Source organism: Capra hircus, chromosome 19, assembly GCF_001704415.2.
Source record: "Capra hircus breed San Clemente chromosome 19, ASM170441v1, whole genome shotgun sequence".
NCBI lineage: Eukaryota > Metazoa > Chordata > Mammalia > Artiodactyla > Bovidae > Capra > Capra hircus.
The window spans coordinates 14261319-14275664 of NC_030826.1; the positions used below are offsets into that span (position 1 = coordinate 14261319).

Sequence of the window (14346 nt, forward strand, 5' to 3'; positions counted from 1 at the left end):
GGGGGGTGGCGGGAAGTCAGTGAAGGGCCCCTCCCTGGTATCCTGACTGGGGCACCTAACTCGATCCCCACCAAAAAGGCAGGCGCCCGAAGGACGTGCATGAGATGCGCGGGGCCAGCAAAATTTCAAGAGAGGGTTTCCAGAGTGTGCAGGATTTACTGGGCAAAGAGGGGCCTGATTTCCTAGGTGAAGAAGGTTCAGGGCAAGTCTGGTCGCTTCTGTCAAGCTCCGTTTCCCCATCTGTAAAATGGAGAGGAAACTGCCATCTCAATGGTTACTGAAAAGCAGGTATCAGATGGAGTCTGTGTGAAGTGCCTGGCCCAGGGCTGGGACCCGCTGGGGAAGCCAGCAACAAGCAGGTGCCCCGGGAATAGTGGCTCATCATCCGCTTCCTTCTAATTGGCCCCGGGGTGGGGACTGATGTCTGTGCAGCTGTTAATAATCAGGAAGTGCCCCGATTGGAATTTTAATAGGTGGTTGTCTATATTTTGTTTTCTGTACGAAACGGGATTTCCTTCTTCAAAATGGGCCTTGCCTTAAGAAAGCCCAGAGTCACTTGCGACGGGGTAGGCAGGCAGGAGAGCACACAGCACCTCTGCACGATTAGGAAAGGGCACCTCCGATGCGCAGAACAATCCAGAAAAGTGCCCGTTATGGGCGGACTAAGTGGAAATCCACCCTTACCCCCACACACACATGCCGGGAAGGCCAATTAGGAAAAGGCATCTATCTGTCCTTCCAGGCTTGACCTCAACCTTACCAGTTGGATTTCAGCCTCCCATGATCCCCCCTTGCTGATGTTCAGGGCACAAATTCCACAATCCCAAGCAGCAGTCCTGGCCAGCGGGAAGTTCCTGGGCTGACCTGGAAGTAACCTACCAGGAGGTGTCCACCACTCATTCAGCAGACACAGGCCCAGCCCCACCGTGTGCCCTGTGGTCTTCTGGATCTGGGGAGCTAGACTTGCAAGGAAAAAAAGGAGGAGGGCAGGGAAGACACAGCTCCTGGCGTTTTCCCTAGAAAGGTCTAGAAAATTTTCCATTGATCCCTGCCCATCTTGTTTAAAGAGGTTGGAAACAAAGGGGAATGATAATAAAGTTAGTGTTCCAGCCCACATGTACTGAATACCAACTACAAGACCTGGCCAACTATATCATATGTCCTGCTGCTTCCCGACACTGTCTGGTAGGTGGCTTTGAATTTCAACCAAGACTTTTGAAAGCTTTCCAAAAAGAAAGTTTTTTCAGAGATTCTATCAGTTCTTGGTATTGCTATAGGTAGAGAAACAAGATCCACTGTATTTTTTTTTTTTCTGTCCAAGCCACATGGCTTGTGGGATCTTAGTTCCCAGATCAGAGATCAAACCTGTGCCCCCTGCAGTGGAAATACAGAGTCCTAACCACTGGCCTGCCAGGCAGTCCCCAAGTTCCACTGTACCTTTATTTAGGAAAACACATTTAGACTTCTGGCTGTGAAAGGCCAGACCTAGGGCACAGCCAGGAAGGGGTGCTGGGGACATGTGGGAAGGATGAGGAATTGGAGAGGGAGTTTGGGGCTTTGGGGGCCGGGCTGTGGAGTTTGAACTCTGTCCTTCAGCAGTTGGGGAGCCTCTGACATTTTGACACAGGGAAGTGCTCAGAGCATCCTTCAGGATGTTTCCTCTGACAGAAGGAGGCAGAGACCTACGTGGGAGTCATTACAGTGGTCCAGGCCAGAGAAGACAAAGATCCGAACAGCAGCAGCTGAAGATGAGAGAGCAGATGTCAGGAATATTCAGAAGAGAGAGAGAGGCGAGGCCTTCTATATGGATGGGTAACTGAGAAAAGGCTGGACTTCTACTCTGGAGTTGCCATGGTGATGAGCTTGTTGGTCCGCCCTGGGGTCGAGAGACCTGTCCTCCAGCCCCACTCACCGTGTTTATCCATTCTCCCCAAAGTCGTGCTGCCCTCTTCCCCTGATCAGGCAGAGGGATGGGACAGAGTTTCCACAGAGCTTGTCTCGTCTCCAGGGCCTCTGCTGGATTACAAGGGGGCGGGGCTAGAATCTCACCTGTCCTTAGGATTCCACCCGAAGAATAACTGCCTTCTCTAGAACTTCCATCCCAAACCCTACCTTCTCTCTTGGGAAGGTATTAAAGGGGACAGAGAGTAACCTTGGGGCTTCCCAAATGCCACTAGTGGTAGAGGACCCACCTGCCAACGCAGGAGACATAATGGGTTCGATCCCTGGGTCGGGAAGATCCCCTGGAAGAGGGAACAGCAACCCACTCCAGTATTCTTGCCTGGAGAATCCCATGGACAGGGGAGCCTGGTGGGCTACATATAGTCCATAGGGTTGCAAAGAGTCGGACACAACTGAAGTGACTTAGCACACACAGGCACAGAGTGACTTTGGCCCCCCCATAGACTGGGGTCAATTCCCAACTCTACCACATAAATGAAACTCTATCTGAGTGTTAGTAAGTTATCTTTCTGACCCTCTGTCTCTCTTTCTGTGTGTCAGAGCCGTGCAGTACCAAACTTTACCTGGCCCACTGAAGACACGCACAGCATTATGTCTGTTGGCATCACTATTTTCTCCCCTTCCCTTTCAGTTCAGTCCCCATCCTTCCTCATCCCTGCTTCCCACCCCACCCACCTCCAGCTCACGGCCTTAGCTCCAAGGAGAAGAGGACATGGTGTCAAGTTATAGGAAGCAGGGCTCAGGTAAAAGCCAAGGGTAGCTTCTGGATATTCGGTATGTGTGTGACAGCTGGGGCTCAGGAAAGGAATAAAATCGTAGAAACTTGGGGAAACTCCTTCATTGCTTGGCCTGACAGTGGGGTGTTTGGGCAGAGTCAGTGGTATTCAGAGGGGCAGAGGATGCAAACCCAGGTCTGGAGAGCCTCCATCTGATGTGATACAGTTGCTGGAGTCAAGGAGATCCCAGTCTGTTAGGGGAACATGACATGGTGCTCCATCCAGGTCGGAAGTGGGGGCCTGGGTCTCTTCCTTCAGGCGTCTCCCAGTTTGGTGAGATGTAGAACAGAGAGGGCAGACCAGCCTCCAAGAATCTCATGGGGGTGACACTGTGAAGAACTGTAAAGAATCTAAAATTTTACCCTACGTGCAAGCGAGCAAGTTAGCCCACTGTATTTCCCTGCTGCTGCTGCTGCTAAGTCGCTTCAGTCGTGTCCAACTCTGTGCGACCCCATAGACGGCAGCCCACCAGGCTCCCCCATCCCTGGGATTCTCAAGGCAAGAACACTGGAGTGGGTTGCCATGTCCTTCTCCAATGCAGGAAAGTGAAAAGTGAAAGTGAAGTCACTCAGTCGTGTCCGACTCTTAGCGACCCCATGGACTGCAGCCCACCAGGCTACTCCATCCATGGGATTTTCCAGGCAAGAGCACTGGAGTGGGTTGCCATTGCCTTCTCCGACTGTATTTTCCTAGGTGCTGCCAAAACACATGAGACTCTTGGGTTAGAGAGAAAAGACCTCATTACTGACGACACAGCAGCATCGGCATACAGTGTCATCTTCTCTTGGCCCACTGTCCCATGGGTGCTAGCTAGGACCTGCATATGCAGTGGTTTGCATTGTAAGAGGAACCCTGAGCGTAGGGAACCCTAATTTTTTTGTACTGGGTAGTAACCAAATCTGTTTTTTGCTCCAGAAAAAGACACTGTATCTTCCAAGGTTTTTCACTATATAAACACCTTTGAAACACCTCTGCTTGTAAGACATGCAAAAAATAGGGAAGACCCATGGAGAACAGTCTCCTCCCCAAACCTGAATATCCTTACATTTACTAAAGGAGCTTATAGCCGCCTGGGTTCTCTTTTTAAAATTTATTATTTATGGCTGCGCTGGGTCTTCGTTGCTACACCCAGGCTTTCTTTAGTTGCAGCAAGTGGGGGCCTACTCTTCCTTGCAGAGCAGGAGCTTCTCATTGCAGTGACTTCTCTCGTTGCAGAGCACAGACTCAAGGGAGCACGGGCTTTGGTAGTTTGGCATGCCGGCTTAGTTGCCCCGCAGCATGGAGGATCTTAGTTCACAGACCAGGGATTGAACTTATGTCCCCTGCATTGGCATTGGCAGAAAGATTCCTAACCACTGGACCTCCAGGGAAGCCCCTAGCCACTTTGGATCTTGACTGGAAATTTCAAAAGCTTACTCTGTCTAATTTAAAGAGCAGTGAGAGCTCACAGAATGACTGGAAGACTTGACAGTTTCTCTCTTTGGGGCTGGGCCCATCTTCCCTTCAAGAAAACTCTATCCATGAATAATACCTAAACAAGATAGGATCCTATTAACAAGAAAGGAAAAGAAACAGCTCCTCTGTCTTGGGGGTAACCAGCCTCTAGAATGACCCTTGTTGCCTGGTATTCACTCTGATGTAGCCCCTTCCCATATGAAATAAGGCTGACCTCGGTCATTGATAGGATGTTGTGGGAATTGACAGAGTGTGACTTTCAAGGCTATGTAATGAAACACCCTGTGGCTCCTGTCTTGCTCTGTCTCTCTAGAGAAAGCCCACTGCCATGTCATGAGGACACTCAGTCAACCCCACGGAAAGGTCCATCCCTCCTGCCAGCTTCAGTTTTCTTGTTTCCTCATCCGTAAAATGGGTACAACAATCATTATCTTGATGCCTTTAGAAAGTAACTGAAAGAAAATTACTTTCCAAGAGGTAAAGCAAAGCCCTACGTAGAGACCCTATTTCCCCTCTTTCTCATATTCTACCTGTCATTGCTATTCCTGGGGTATACCAAATATCCACCTGCCTGGAGTGTTTTTGGTTGTTTGTCACAGCACAAGGCTTCAGGATCTTAGTTCCCCAAGCAGGGCTTGAACCCTGGGCCCCCGCAGAGAAAGTGCTGAGTTCTAACCACTGCACCACCAGGGAATTCCCCCACCTGGAGCCTTTGCCCTGGCTGATCCTTCTGCCAGGGTACCCTTCCAGCAGACATCTGCAGGGCTTGCTTCCTCACTTCTCTCAGGTCCCTGCTCAAATATCACCATATCATGAAGTCTTTCCTAGCCACCTTATAGAAAATCCCCCAGCCCCAACCCATCTCCTGTAGTCCTTCAGTTTTCTCCCTGGTATTTATCACCATCTGACTCACTACCGATTCATATGTTTATCTATCATCCATCACCCACCATCATGTAAGCAGCCTCCGTGAGGACAGGGGCTTCATTTACAGCTACATGAAAAGTGAAAGTGTAAAAAAAAAAGGAAAAGTGAAAGTGTGAGTGGCTCAGTCTGACTCTTTGAGACCCCATGGACTATAGCCCGCCAGGCTCCTCAGTCTCCAGACAAGAATACTGGAATGGGTAGCCGTTCCCTTCTCAAGGGGATCTTCCCGACCCAGGGACCGAACCCGGGTCTCCCGCATTGCAGGCAGATTCTTTACTGTTTGAGCCACAAGGGAAGCCCCTACAGCTACATCCTCACGCACTATAATAGCGCATGGCACACAGTAGGTCTGCAGGAAGCATTTGTTGAATGCATGCATCCCTGCAGCCAGGGAGGAGGAACTATGATTGACAGCCGCTCTGGAGGAATCGTGTGGGTAGAGTGGGGGGATGGAGCCGGTTCTCCAGAGAAGGCGGGGATCATGGCACACAGCCAGAGCTGCTGGGAGAATCGATGAAGCTGGGACCCATCCGTCCTGACAGTCGGAGACTTCTCACATCCACGAATCCTCTCTTCCTCACAATGCCCCAGAGAGGGAGATTTTGTTATTCCCATTTTACAGTTGAGGCAAACAAAGGCACAGAGAAGACAGTATGTGAAGGTCACAGGGGGATTCAGGAAAGAGTCCAAGCCCAGACTCATGGCTCTGGACTCTGGCTGCGTCTATTTCACCCCTAATCGACAGTGCTCACTGAACTCCCAAGGGCACAGCACCCTCTGGCCCTGCTCCCCTCCTCCCATTTCCCAAAAGTCTCTCCTGGGGTTGACCAAGTGAGCGATAAGCCAGCCCCAGCCTCTTGGCTCCTTGGGCCCCAGGGCAGCCGATGCTGGGAAGGGTTAACAAGGAGTGTTTGTAGCAGCCGCTGGTCTCCAAGGAGAGGAAAGCAAAGTGGAGAGGCCAGGCCGACAGACAGCCAGACTCCCGGCCGGCTGGTGGGGGGTGGGAGGCAGCTAGCGTGGCCAGTCTGGCCCTGTGGGGGAGAGAGGAGTGTCTTCCCCTCCATCTGTCCTGGGAACCCGCGACCTCTGAGCAGACTGGGCAGCTGGGGCATGAGGCCTCTGCAGGGCTAGCAAGTAGGAAAGTTCTAGCAGGGACTGAAGAATGGGGGGGAGTGGGGGCCTGGCCTGGCCCAGCCCACTGGCGATGGTGTCGGTGGCCAAAGGCAGAGGCGAGTAGCAGAGCCGTCCCAGACTCTCAGAGGGTGGAACGAGACCCCTGAGTCAGGGGGAACCTGCCAAGACCCCACAGGTGGCAGGAGTGAAGACGCAGCTGCGGCAGAGTGGAGGTGCCCGGCCCGGCCATGCCCCAGCCCCGGGCAGGCAGGAGGAGACCTGGGACCCCGGAGCCTCGGGTGTGCAGCATCCAGCCCTTTAAGTCCAGTGAGCAGTACCTAGAAGCCATGAAGGAGGACCTGGCCGAGTGGCTTCGGGATCTCTACGGACTGGAAATCAGTGCAGCCAACTTCCTGCAGGTGCTGGAGACAGGCCTGGTGCTGTGCCAGCATGCCAACGCCATCACTGAGGCTGCCCTGGCCTTCCTGGCTGAGACACCTGCCCAAGCCCAGAGGCTTCCTCTGCCCCGTGCCGGAGTTTCCTGTAATGAGGCTGCCCAGCCTCGCACTTTCCAGGCCCGGGACAACATCTCCAACTTCATCCAGTGGTGTCGCAAGGAGATGGGCATCCAAGGTAATCTCCCTTGGTTCCCCCACCCCCCTAAGACCCTTCTCCTGCCAGGCATCCATCTCCTCTCTGAGGCTCAAGCTGTCAGGGGTCAGGGGTCCTCCTTCCACATTTGCCTTAGGCCAGCTTCTCATTCCTTTTCATGCTTCAGTTTCCCCCATCCCATAGTAAATCCCAAATAAATTAATGTGTTGAATGAATGATTCGAGCACCTGTCTCTTTGGGGTCACACACAGGGTTGGGCAGTGAGTGCTGAGAGGACTGAGAACCTATCAGAGCTAAAAGAAGTTGTGGCCCGAGAGAGACAGCTGAGAAGATGCATAAATTACAGCCCAACTGATAGAAATTCAAGTAGAGCTTCTGTGCTGGGGAGATGGGAGGAAACAGTCACCCAATGAGGCCTAGAAAGACCCAGTTGAAGATAGAGATTTGAGCTCAGTCTTTGGGAATAAATAGAAGTTTGGGGGGCAGGGAGTTCTAGGCAGAGGGGGCATGGAGAAGGCGGGAGTTTGGGCTGCGGTGGAGTGGGGAGGAGGGAAGTGGACCCCAGCCAGTCTTGCTGGGGCTTGTGGGACTCAGGGAATGACATATCAGCCTTCCTCATCACCTTGGCCCTGAACCCAGTGGCAGGGATGAACCTGAATGCTCACCACCCTCCAGCCTTTGGTGGTAGGGATGGGGCAGAGGCAGGAGGGGCAGGGGGTGTCAGGCCCCGCCACCAGTTGCTGGCCGCAACAGTATGGAGCAGGCTTGCAGCCTTGATAAAGGCTGGTGTTTTATCGGGCACTTACCACATGCCAGACATTGCCTGTGGACATATAGCTATCCCCACCACAACCCCATGAAACAGACAGCATTCCTATTTTACAGAAAAGGAGACTGAGGCTGGGACTAGCCCAAGGTTATACAGCCGGTGTGTGGGAGCCAGACTCGGGAGCCTGTACTCCACCCTGCCAGGTTATGCACGGGCTGGAGGTTGAGTCTGGGGTGCCTGGTGGTTACCGGAAGTGAGAGACCTGAGTGCTTCTTCCTGCTGAATCCATCCTGGCATACAGAGCAGAGAGAAGGGCAGGTGGAACTGGGTTCCTTGTCTTGGCTGCCTTCCCTCTTCCTGCCCCCACCTCTCCTATTAGGCGGCCACCTGCTGTGCACTCAGTACCCGAGCAATTCTGCCCCGACCCCTCCGAGGGGCTGGCCTGACGCCAAGATCCTGAGACGCTAACCCCCATCCCAAGCTTGCTTCCCCCTCCCCCGGATCCAGGGTGGCCCCAGGGCTCTCCCACGCGCTGCGCTCTCTCCAGGGGCGCCAGCAGGGGGCTCAGGCTGCCTGCTCTCCTGTCGCCCCGGGCCAGAGGTGCTGATGTTCGAGACGGAGGATCTGGTGTTGCGCAAGAACGTGAAGAACGTGGTGCTGTGCCTGCTGGAGCTGGGCCGCCGGGCCTGGCGCTTCGGCGTCGCGGCGCCCACCCTGGTGCGGCTGGAGGAGGAGATCGAGGAGGAGCTGCGGCTGGAGCGGGCCCTGCCCCCGCCCGATCCCCCGCCGCCAGCGCCCCCTGCGCGCCGGCCCTGCCACTCCCGCGACCTGGACCAGCTGGTGAGGACTTGGGCACGCCCCAGGCCCCGCCCCCGCGCCCCGCCCCGCCCCCAAGCCAGCCAGCCACCCACCCACCCACTTCTTGCGCTCCAGGCCCCACCCCGACACTCCCTGATCCCGTGGTTTTTAGTTAGGTCGTGTCCACTCTGAGCCGGCACCCTCATCGTTTTCATTAGGAATCCAGCACCCTACCCCTCTCTCATTTAAACCCCGTGAGCCGGTGGTCACAAAGGCAGACGCCAGCACCCTCTCTGACGGCTGGGTTCAAGTCTTAGTTCAATGCTTTGCGGCTCTATGACTTTGGGGCAGACTATTTGCCCTCTCTGTGCCTCGGTTCCCTTTTCTGTACCTTGGGGATGTACCTTTCCCATGCCTACCTTCCATGACCGCTGTGGGTCTTAGGTGAGCCAGCGCGCGTGAAGCGCTCAGCCTGCGTCCCGCACAGCGGGTCCTGGGGTGGAAGCGACCTGGGAGCGACTACCCACTTCCACCACCAAGGAATCGAGCTCAGGGAGGGTTCTTCACCTGCCCAAGGTCTATAGTGCAGGGGAGGCAGTCAGATCCCAAGGTCCGCCTTAACCATCACACTCCTTGGCCCCTGTCGGCTGACCCAGGAGAGCGCTGAGCCCTAGGTCACCACTCAAGGTCTTGTTCTCCTTGAGCCATTAAGTGCCTTCTCTGCTTGCTTGTCAGCCCCCAGTCCTGGCTCTGCAGAAGCCTTGGGGCTGGGGTCGGGGGGCAGGCAGGCGGCCCATTGAGCTTGACCCGGAGTGCAAGGGGCGCTTGGGTCCCTGGGCAGAGGGGAGGGCTGAACCCAGTGCCCGCCGCCCGCAGGTTCAGAGCCTGGTGAGCCGCTGCACCTGCCCGGTTCAGTTTTCCATGGTCAAGGTGTCGGAGGGGAAGTACCGCGTGGGAGATTCCAACACCCTTATCTTCATCCGGGTAAATTTTGGGAGACGGGGGTGGAGGGAGCCCAGGGGTCAGCAGGGTCCGGCGTCCTGTTGTGGAACTTCACCTAGGCCTGAAGGTGAGGAAAGGAGATCACCATCCACCTCTAGCTATCCATCAGAAGGCTTTCCCTCTCTCCCTCTGGGAATTCCAGAAGATTCCTGGCAAAGGTGGCAAGCATGTCCCCCGCTCCCATTAGGGCAGTTAGAAACAGCCCCCACCCCCATCTACCTCTGCCTCAGCCTAGTTCGGGGGGGGGTCTTCAGGCAGAAGAGGGGGTGAAAGGTACGCCCACTTTTCCACCCACAGGCTTGGTCACAGCAAGGGGCCTGAGACTCGCCGCCCCACCCAAGTCTGTGTTCCCTGCATGGCTCAGCTGCGGGCCTCCGCTCACACGCAGCTTCTGAGCACGGGGTTCTGACGCTAGTACGGGTCTGACCTGTGCCCCCCGCGAGCCCCCCGCCCATACCTGGCCCCCTCACCAGTAAGAGCCTGTGCCCAGGGGCACGGCTAAGTCCTCTCGCTGGGCCAGGCCGCCCCTGGGGGCAGAGCCAGCTCCCGGGCCCTTGCCCCGCAGCCTGAGCCGAAAGCCCTGCGAAGTAGGTGGGGAAGGAGTGTGGCGCCCTGTCTCCTCTGAGGAAGTGGAGGCTTGGACTCCCGCGAACTCTTTAAACACGCACACCACAGAGCCAAGGCAGGGCCCGTTTCTGATACAAACGGGTGCAGGTCTGAACCCCTTCACCGTGAAGAGAGAGACGGGAGTCCGGGGCCAGACGACCCATTGCTCGTGAAGTCCTGTGTCTCTCTGTGGGGCAACCTGCCGTTCGTCAGCTTGGCCTCCACCCTTGACAACATGTGTGATTTGATGCCAGTCACAGGAGGGTCTTGGGCTGCAACCACACACATGTGTGTGTACACGGATGCGAGCTAGGGCTGAAGGCCCGCAGGCTGGTCCAGGGAGAGGGGACAAACTCACCCTGCCCTCCACCTCACCCTTGCCCCCTGCAGATCCTCCGGAACCACGTGATGGTGCGTGTGGGGGGCGGCTGGGACACACTCGGTCACTATCTGGACAAACATGACCCCTGCCGGTGCACGTCCCTCTGTGAGTCCCCGGGGAGCCCCTTCCCTGTGACTCTGGGTTGGGAGGCCAGGAGCAGAGGCGGGAGGTAGGTCTGATCTCCAGGGGCAAGAGGTGTGCGAGGCAATGGAGAAAGACACCGTGGAAGGTACTGGTGTGGGCAGCCATAGTGTAGTACCAGTTTACACCACAAGATGACGCCAAAGCCAAACACTCAGAATCAGCATTTGTTTGCCTGGAGAATCCCAGGGACGGGGGAGCCTGTGGGGCTGCCTGCCATCTATGGGGTCACACAGAGTCAGACACGACCGAAATGACTTAGCAGCAGCAGCAGCAGCATGTCAGCTGGGTTTAGGTTTGGCTCTGATGGAGGCACCAAGCATGACTTGGAAGGGTCTTTAGTCTTCCCTTAATCTCCATCAGCACCTCAAGACATCCCAAATAAGCATGCAATCTCAGTAAAGGACGTGAACTTGCAATACAAATGCAGCTTTAAGCAAGTCCCACACCTGGGCCCTCCAACCAGATTCCATGCCCTAAACTTCTCCTGTGAGGAAATTCTGATGTTATCACTGTCCCAGTGGGTCCCAGTGTCTCTAATGTGGGATTCAGGGTGGGGAGCAGCTGGGGGAGGGAACTGTGGACCCCATCAGCAGGAGTTTAACCCTTTCCTCCTCTCCTCTCTCTGGGGGCTATGTTGGTAGCACACAAGACAGGCAGCTTCTTGCAGCCCCCTGCCCACCTTGTGCAGCATGAAGTGAGGGTGCAGGACGGGCCCTGGCAGCCCCAGCCTACGATGACCATCAGCCGCTCCCAGAGCCCACTGCCCCCCGTGGACTGGAAGACATATACTTCTTCAGGTCGAAAGCTGAGGCCCCCTGCCGTCTCCTCCCCCAGACCCCAGCGTGAACAGAGAGCTGGGCCAGGGGTCCACAGAGAGACAGCACCATTGCTGAGGTACTGGGGAGGGACAGGGCAGAGCCCTTTCCTGATTTGGAGTCAACATCCCCAGAGGCCACCCCAACCCAAGATAAGGGGAGCAGGACTCCCAGCAGTGTGCCATCCCAGCAGGAGCTCAGGTGTTCAGAACCAAAAAAAAGCACCCAGTACCTTTAGGATCATCTAGTTACGACATACGTCATCCCATTTCACAGATGAGGAGGCTGAGGGCCATAAAGGGAAGAGACTTACCCAAGGCCTGTCTGTCCATTTCATGTACAGCAGAAACGAAGACCCTCTCCACCCAAAACTGCTCACCTATACTCATGGGATCTGAAGCAACCTGGGCCCAGACCAGGCTTTCTACCTGTTCCTCAAGGAACGGGGTTGGGGGAACAGACTTAAACAGTATCTGCTCTAAGGAAGCATCTCTGGCAGTCATGGGGGAGAGGGAGTGTCTACATTCAACATGAAGTCTGACCCCCAGGGAGTTCTGGCTGGGAGAAGGCCATCCCTTCCCAGAGCCAGGGGACTGGATTACATGACCCTGCAGTTTATGATTCATTTTTTCAGGTGCCAGGAGAAGTTGCTCGCCCCATCTCAGAGGCAGCTGCCAGCTGGGGACAACCTGCCCAGCCCCCAGTCCTCACCCACTCCCAGGGGCCTAGACCCACCGTGTACCTCCTCGGGGAAGAGGGAGGAGAGACACCCCCCTGAACCCCCCCGGGGGAGGACTCCCACATCTTCAGTTCATGAGAGGACAGACAGCGGGGGAACTCATGCCAGGACCCCCACCCCCCAGAGACTCCGAGCCCCCGAGGCCACCGCCAAAGGAATGCCAGCAAGAGGACTGTCCCCCTTGCCTCGTTCTTCCAGCCCATCCATGTCCGTGGGCCCCAGGCGACCACCTTGGGGTGAGGTTGAGGGCACTTCCTCGCAGCTCAAGGAGCCAGAGCCTGTCTGCTCTCCATCCCCTGTCAAAGGATCCACCAAGATCCCCATCCAGTTGCCCCCAGCACGTCCCCCCACTCCGGGAAGAAGCTTTGCAGGAACTGCAAGTGGAGGTCCCAGCAAAGAACTGGAGAGAGGCTCCCTTCCATTAAGGGCCATCACTGGAGACCTGTCTGGGTCCAGACATGAGCACTGTTCTGTGGGAGAGGGGCAGGAGGACCTGAAGCTGGACGTCAAGGTGACAGCGGAGGCTGGAGGGCCTTGGGGCCTGGGCCCACAGCACCGGGAGGAGAGGTGCACCCCCTTGCCATCGGGCAGAACCAAGGAACAAGGCATCCATCACAGCCTTGAGGAGGAGCTTTCAACCAACATGAAGCTGTTAGGAATGGCAGGTGCCCACCCCCAGGGTGCTGGGTCTGTAGTCATTCCTCGCAGTGGTGTCTACGTGCCCAGTCTGGGTGGGTGGTGGCCTGATCCTGGGGGTCTTTATGACAAAGTCATCCAAGAGCTGATTCAGGGCCCCCCACCCCTCCTTAAAGTGGACCTGGGAGCCTGGAAGGCAGCTCCTCCAGGCTCCCCTGCGCCAGCTGTAACTGCAGGCCCAGGAAGCCTCAAAGTGAAACTGAGAGCCCGTGAGAGTGGGCTGACAATGGCAAACCCAAGTGCCAAGGGCATCAGGACGAAGGTCCAAGGGGGACAGGACTGCTCAGCCCCTACGCTGTCTGCCAGCCCAGAGTCCCTCACACCTTCACCCTCTGACCCCAGTTCCGAGAGAGCCAAGGCATGTCCAAGCAAGGGCAAGAGAACACTCCGGAAGCCCCAGAGAATCCCATCCATCTACAAGCTGAAGCTGAGGCCCAGGATTCGGCCCCGGAGAGATCACAGGCCTGAGAAGCGGCCATCACGGATCCCCAAGCCGTTGACCTACCTGCGCCAGGGTCCAGTCAGGACACCCCCCAAAGGCAGGCTGGTGAGGGCAGCACTGGGCAGTAAGGGAGGGGAGGCAACCCTGGTGGATGGAGCCTCGGCAGGGGAGGAGGAGGACGGAGAAGAGAGGAGAGAGCCAGCCACCCCACTGGAGAGCGGCTCTCCGCCTTTGGAGGGCCAGGGGCCCTGGCAGCTCAATCCAGTCCCCCTCTCACCTGAGGAGGAGTCCTGGGTCTGAGAAGATGCTTCTCCCTGACCCCGAGGAGGGAAGTGAAAAGATGCCCATGCACTCCCAACTGCAGGAACAAAAGGGAAGGTCCCTCCCCTCAATACAGGGCCTTGGCCAGGAGAGGTTAGAATGCAAATAGAGACTTAATCTGCTCAGTTGAGCAGAAAGGCAATCCATGAGTCTCAGTCCAACTCCAGAATGGTGGGGCTACCCTCTCCCAAAACAGCTCCCCCAGTTCCTGCGCCCTCTTCTCTGGCCAGACTCACTTCCACAACTCTTATGTTATTAAACATGAGAGGGTCTGCCCCTGAACCCCCAGCTCTTGAGTCTACTCTATGACTGTGGTGATGCAGAAAGGTGTGGCATCATTTTTCCCACTGTGGGGGCGGGGGTGGGACGAGGAACAGGGAGCTAGAGGGTGAGAAATGCTTCGCCTTTGGAGGTTCAGCCAACCTTGCCAGACAGCCCTTCTTCCCCAGAGCAGCTGTTGCATCAGCACCATGGACAGGGACAAGGTTGCCCCATACAGGCTCCTATGGGGCTTGGCGCTAGTGGTAAAGAATCCATCTGACAGCGCAGGAGACTAAGGGACATAGGTTCAACCCCTGGGTCTGGAAGATCCCTTGGAATAGGGAATGGCAACCCAGTCCAGTATCCTTGCCTGGAGAATCCTACGGACAGAAGAACCTGGCGGGCTACGGTCCATAGGGTCGCAGTCTGACATGACAGAAGCAACTTAGCACTTAGCATGTGTGACTTCAAAACTCTACCCTGGTGGTTGGGAGCTGAGATCACCGAGTCAAGAGGGATGGTTGAG

General features: G+C 56.0%; 2 protein-coding genes across 2 annotated transcripts in view; one reads left to right on the forward strand and one right to left on the reverse strand.

The window, feature by feature from the left end:
- C19H17orf50 (chromosome 19 C17orf50 homolog) overlaps window positions 1-1925 on the reverse strand; it is a 9629-nt gene extending 7704 nt beyond the window's left edge. The window contains exon 1 of the mRNA XM_018064219.1: window positions 1913-1925. Within this exon, the coding sequence (XP_017919708.1) occupies window positions 1913-1925 (13 nt within the window). The remainder of the gene's footprint in view (window positions 1-1912) is intronic.
- GAS2L2 (growth arrest specific 2 like 2) lies at window positions 6466-13840 on the forward strand. The gene is made up of 6 exons (XM_018064043.1): window positions 6466-6866; window positions 8213-8454; window positions 9289-9396; window positions 10411-10507; window positions 11188-11440; window positions 11996-13840. The coding sequence occupies exons 1-6, from the start codon at window positions 6482-6484 to the stop codon at window positions 13536-13538; spliced, it is 2628 nt and encodes an 875-aa protein (XP_017919532.1). The 5' UTR covers window positions 6466-6481; the 3' UTR covers window positions 13539-13840.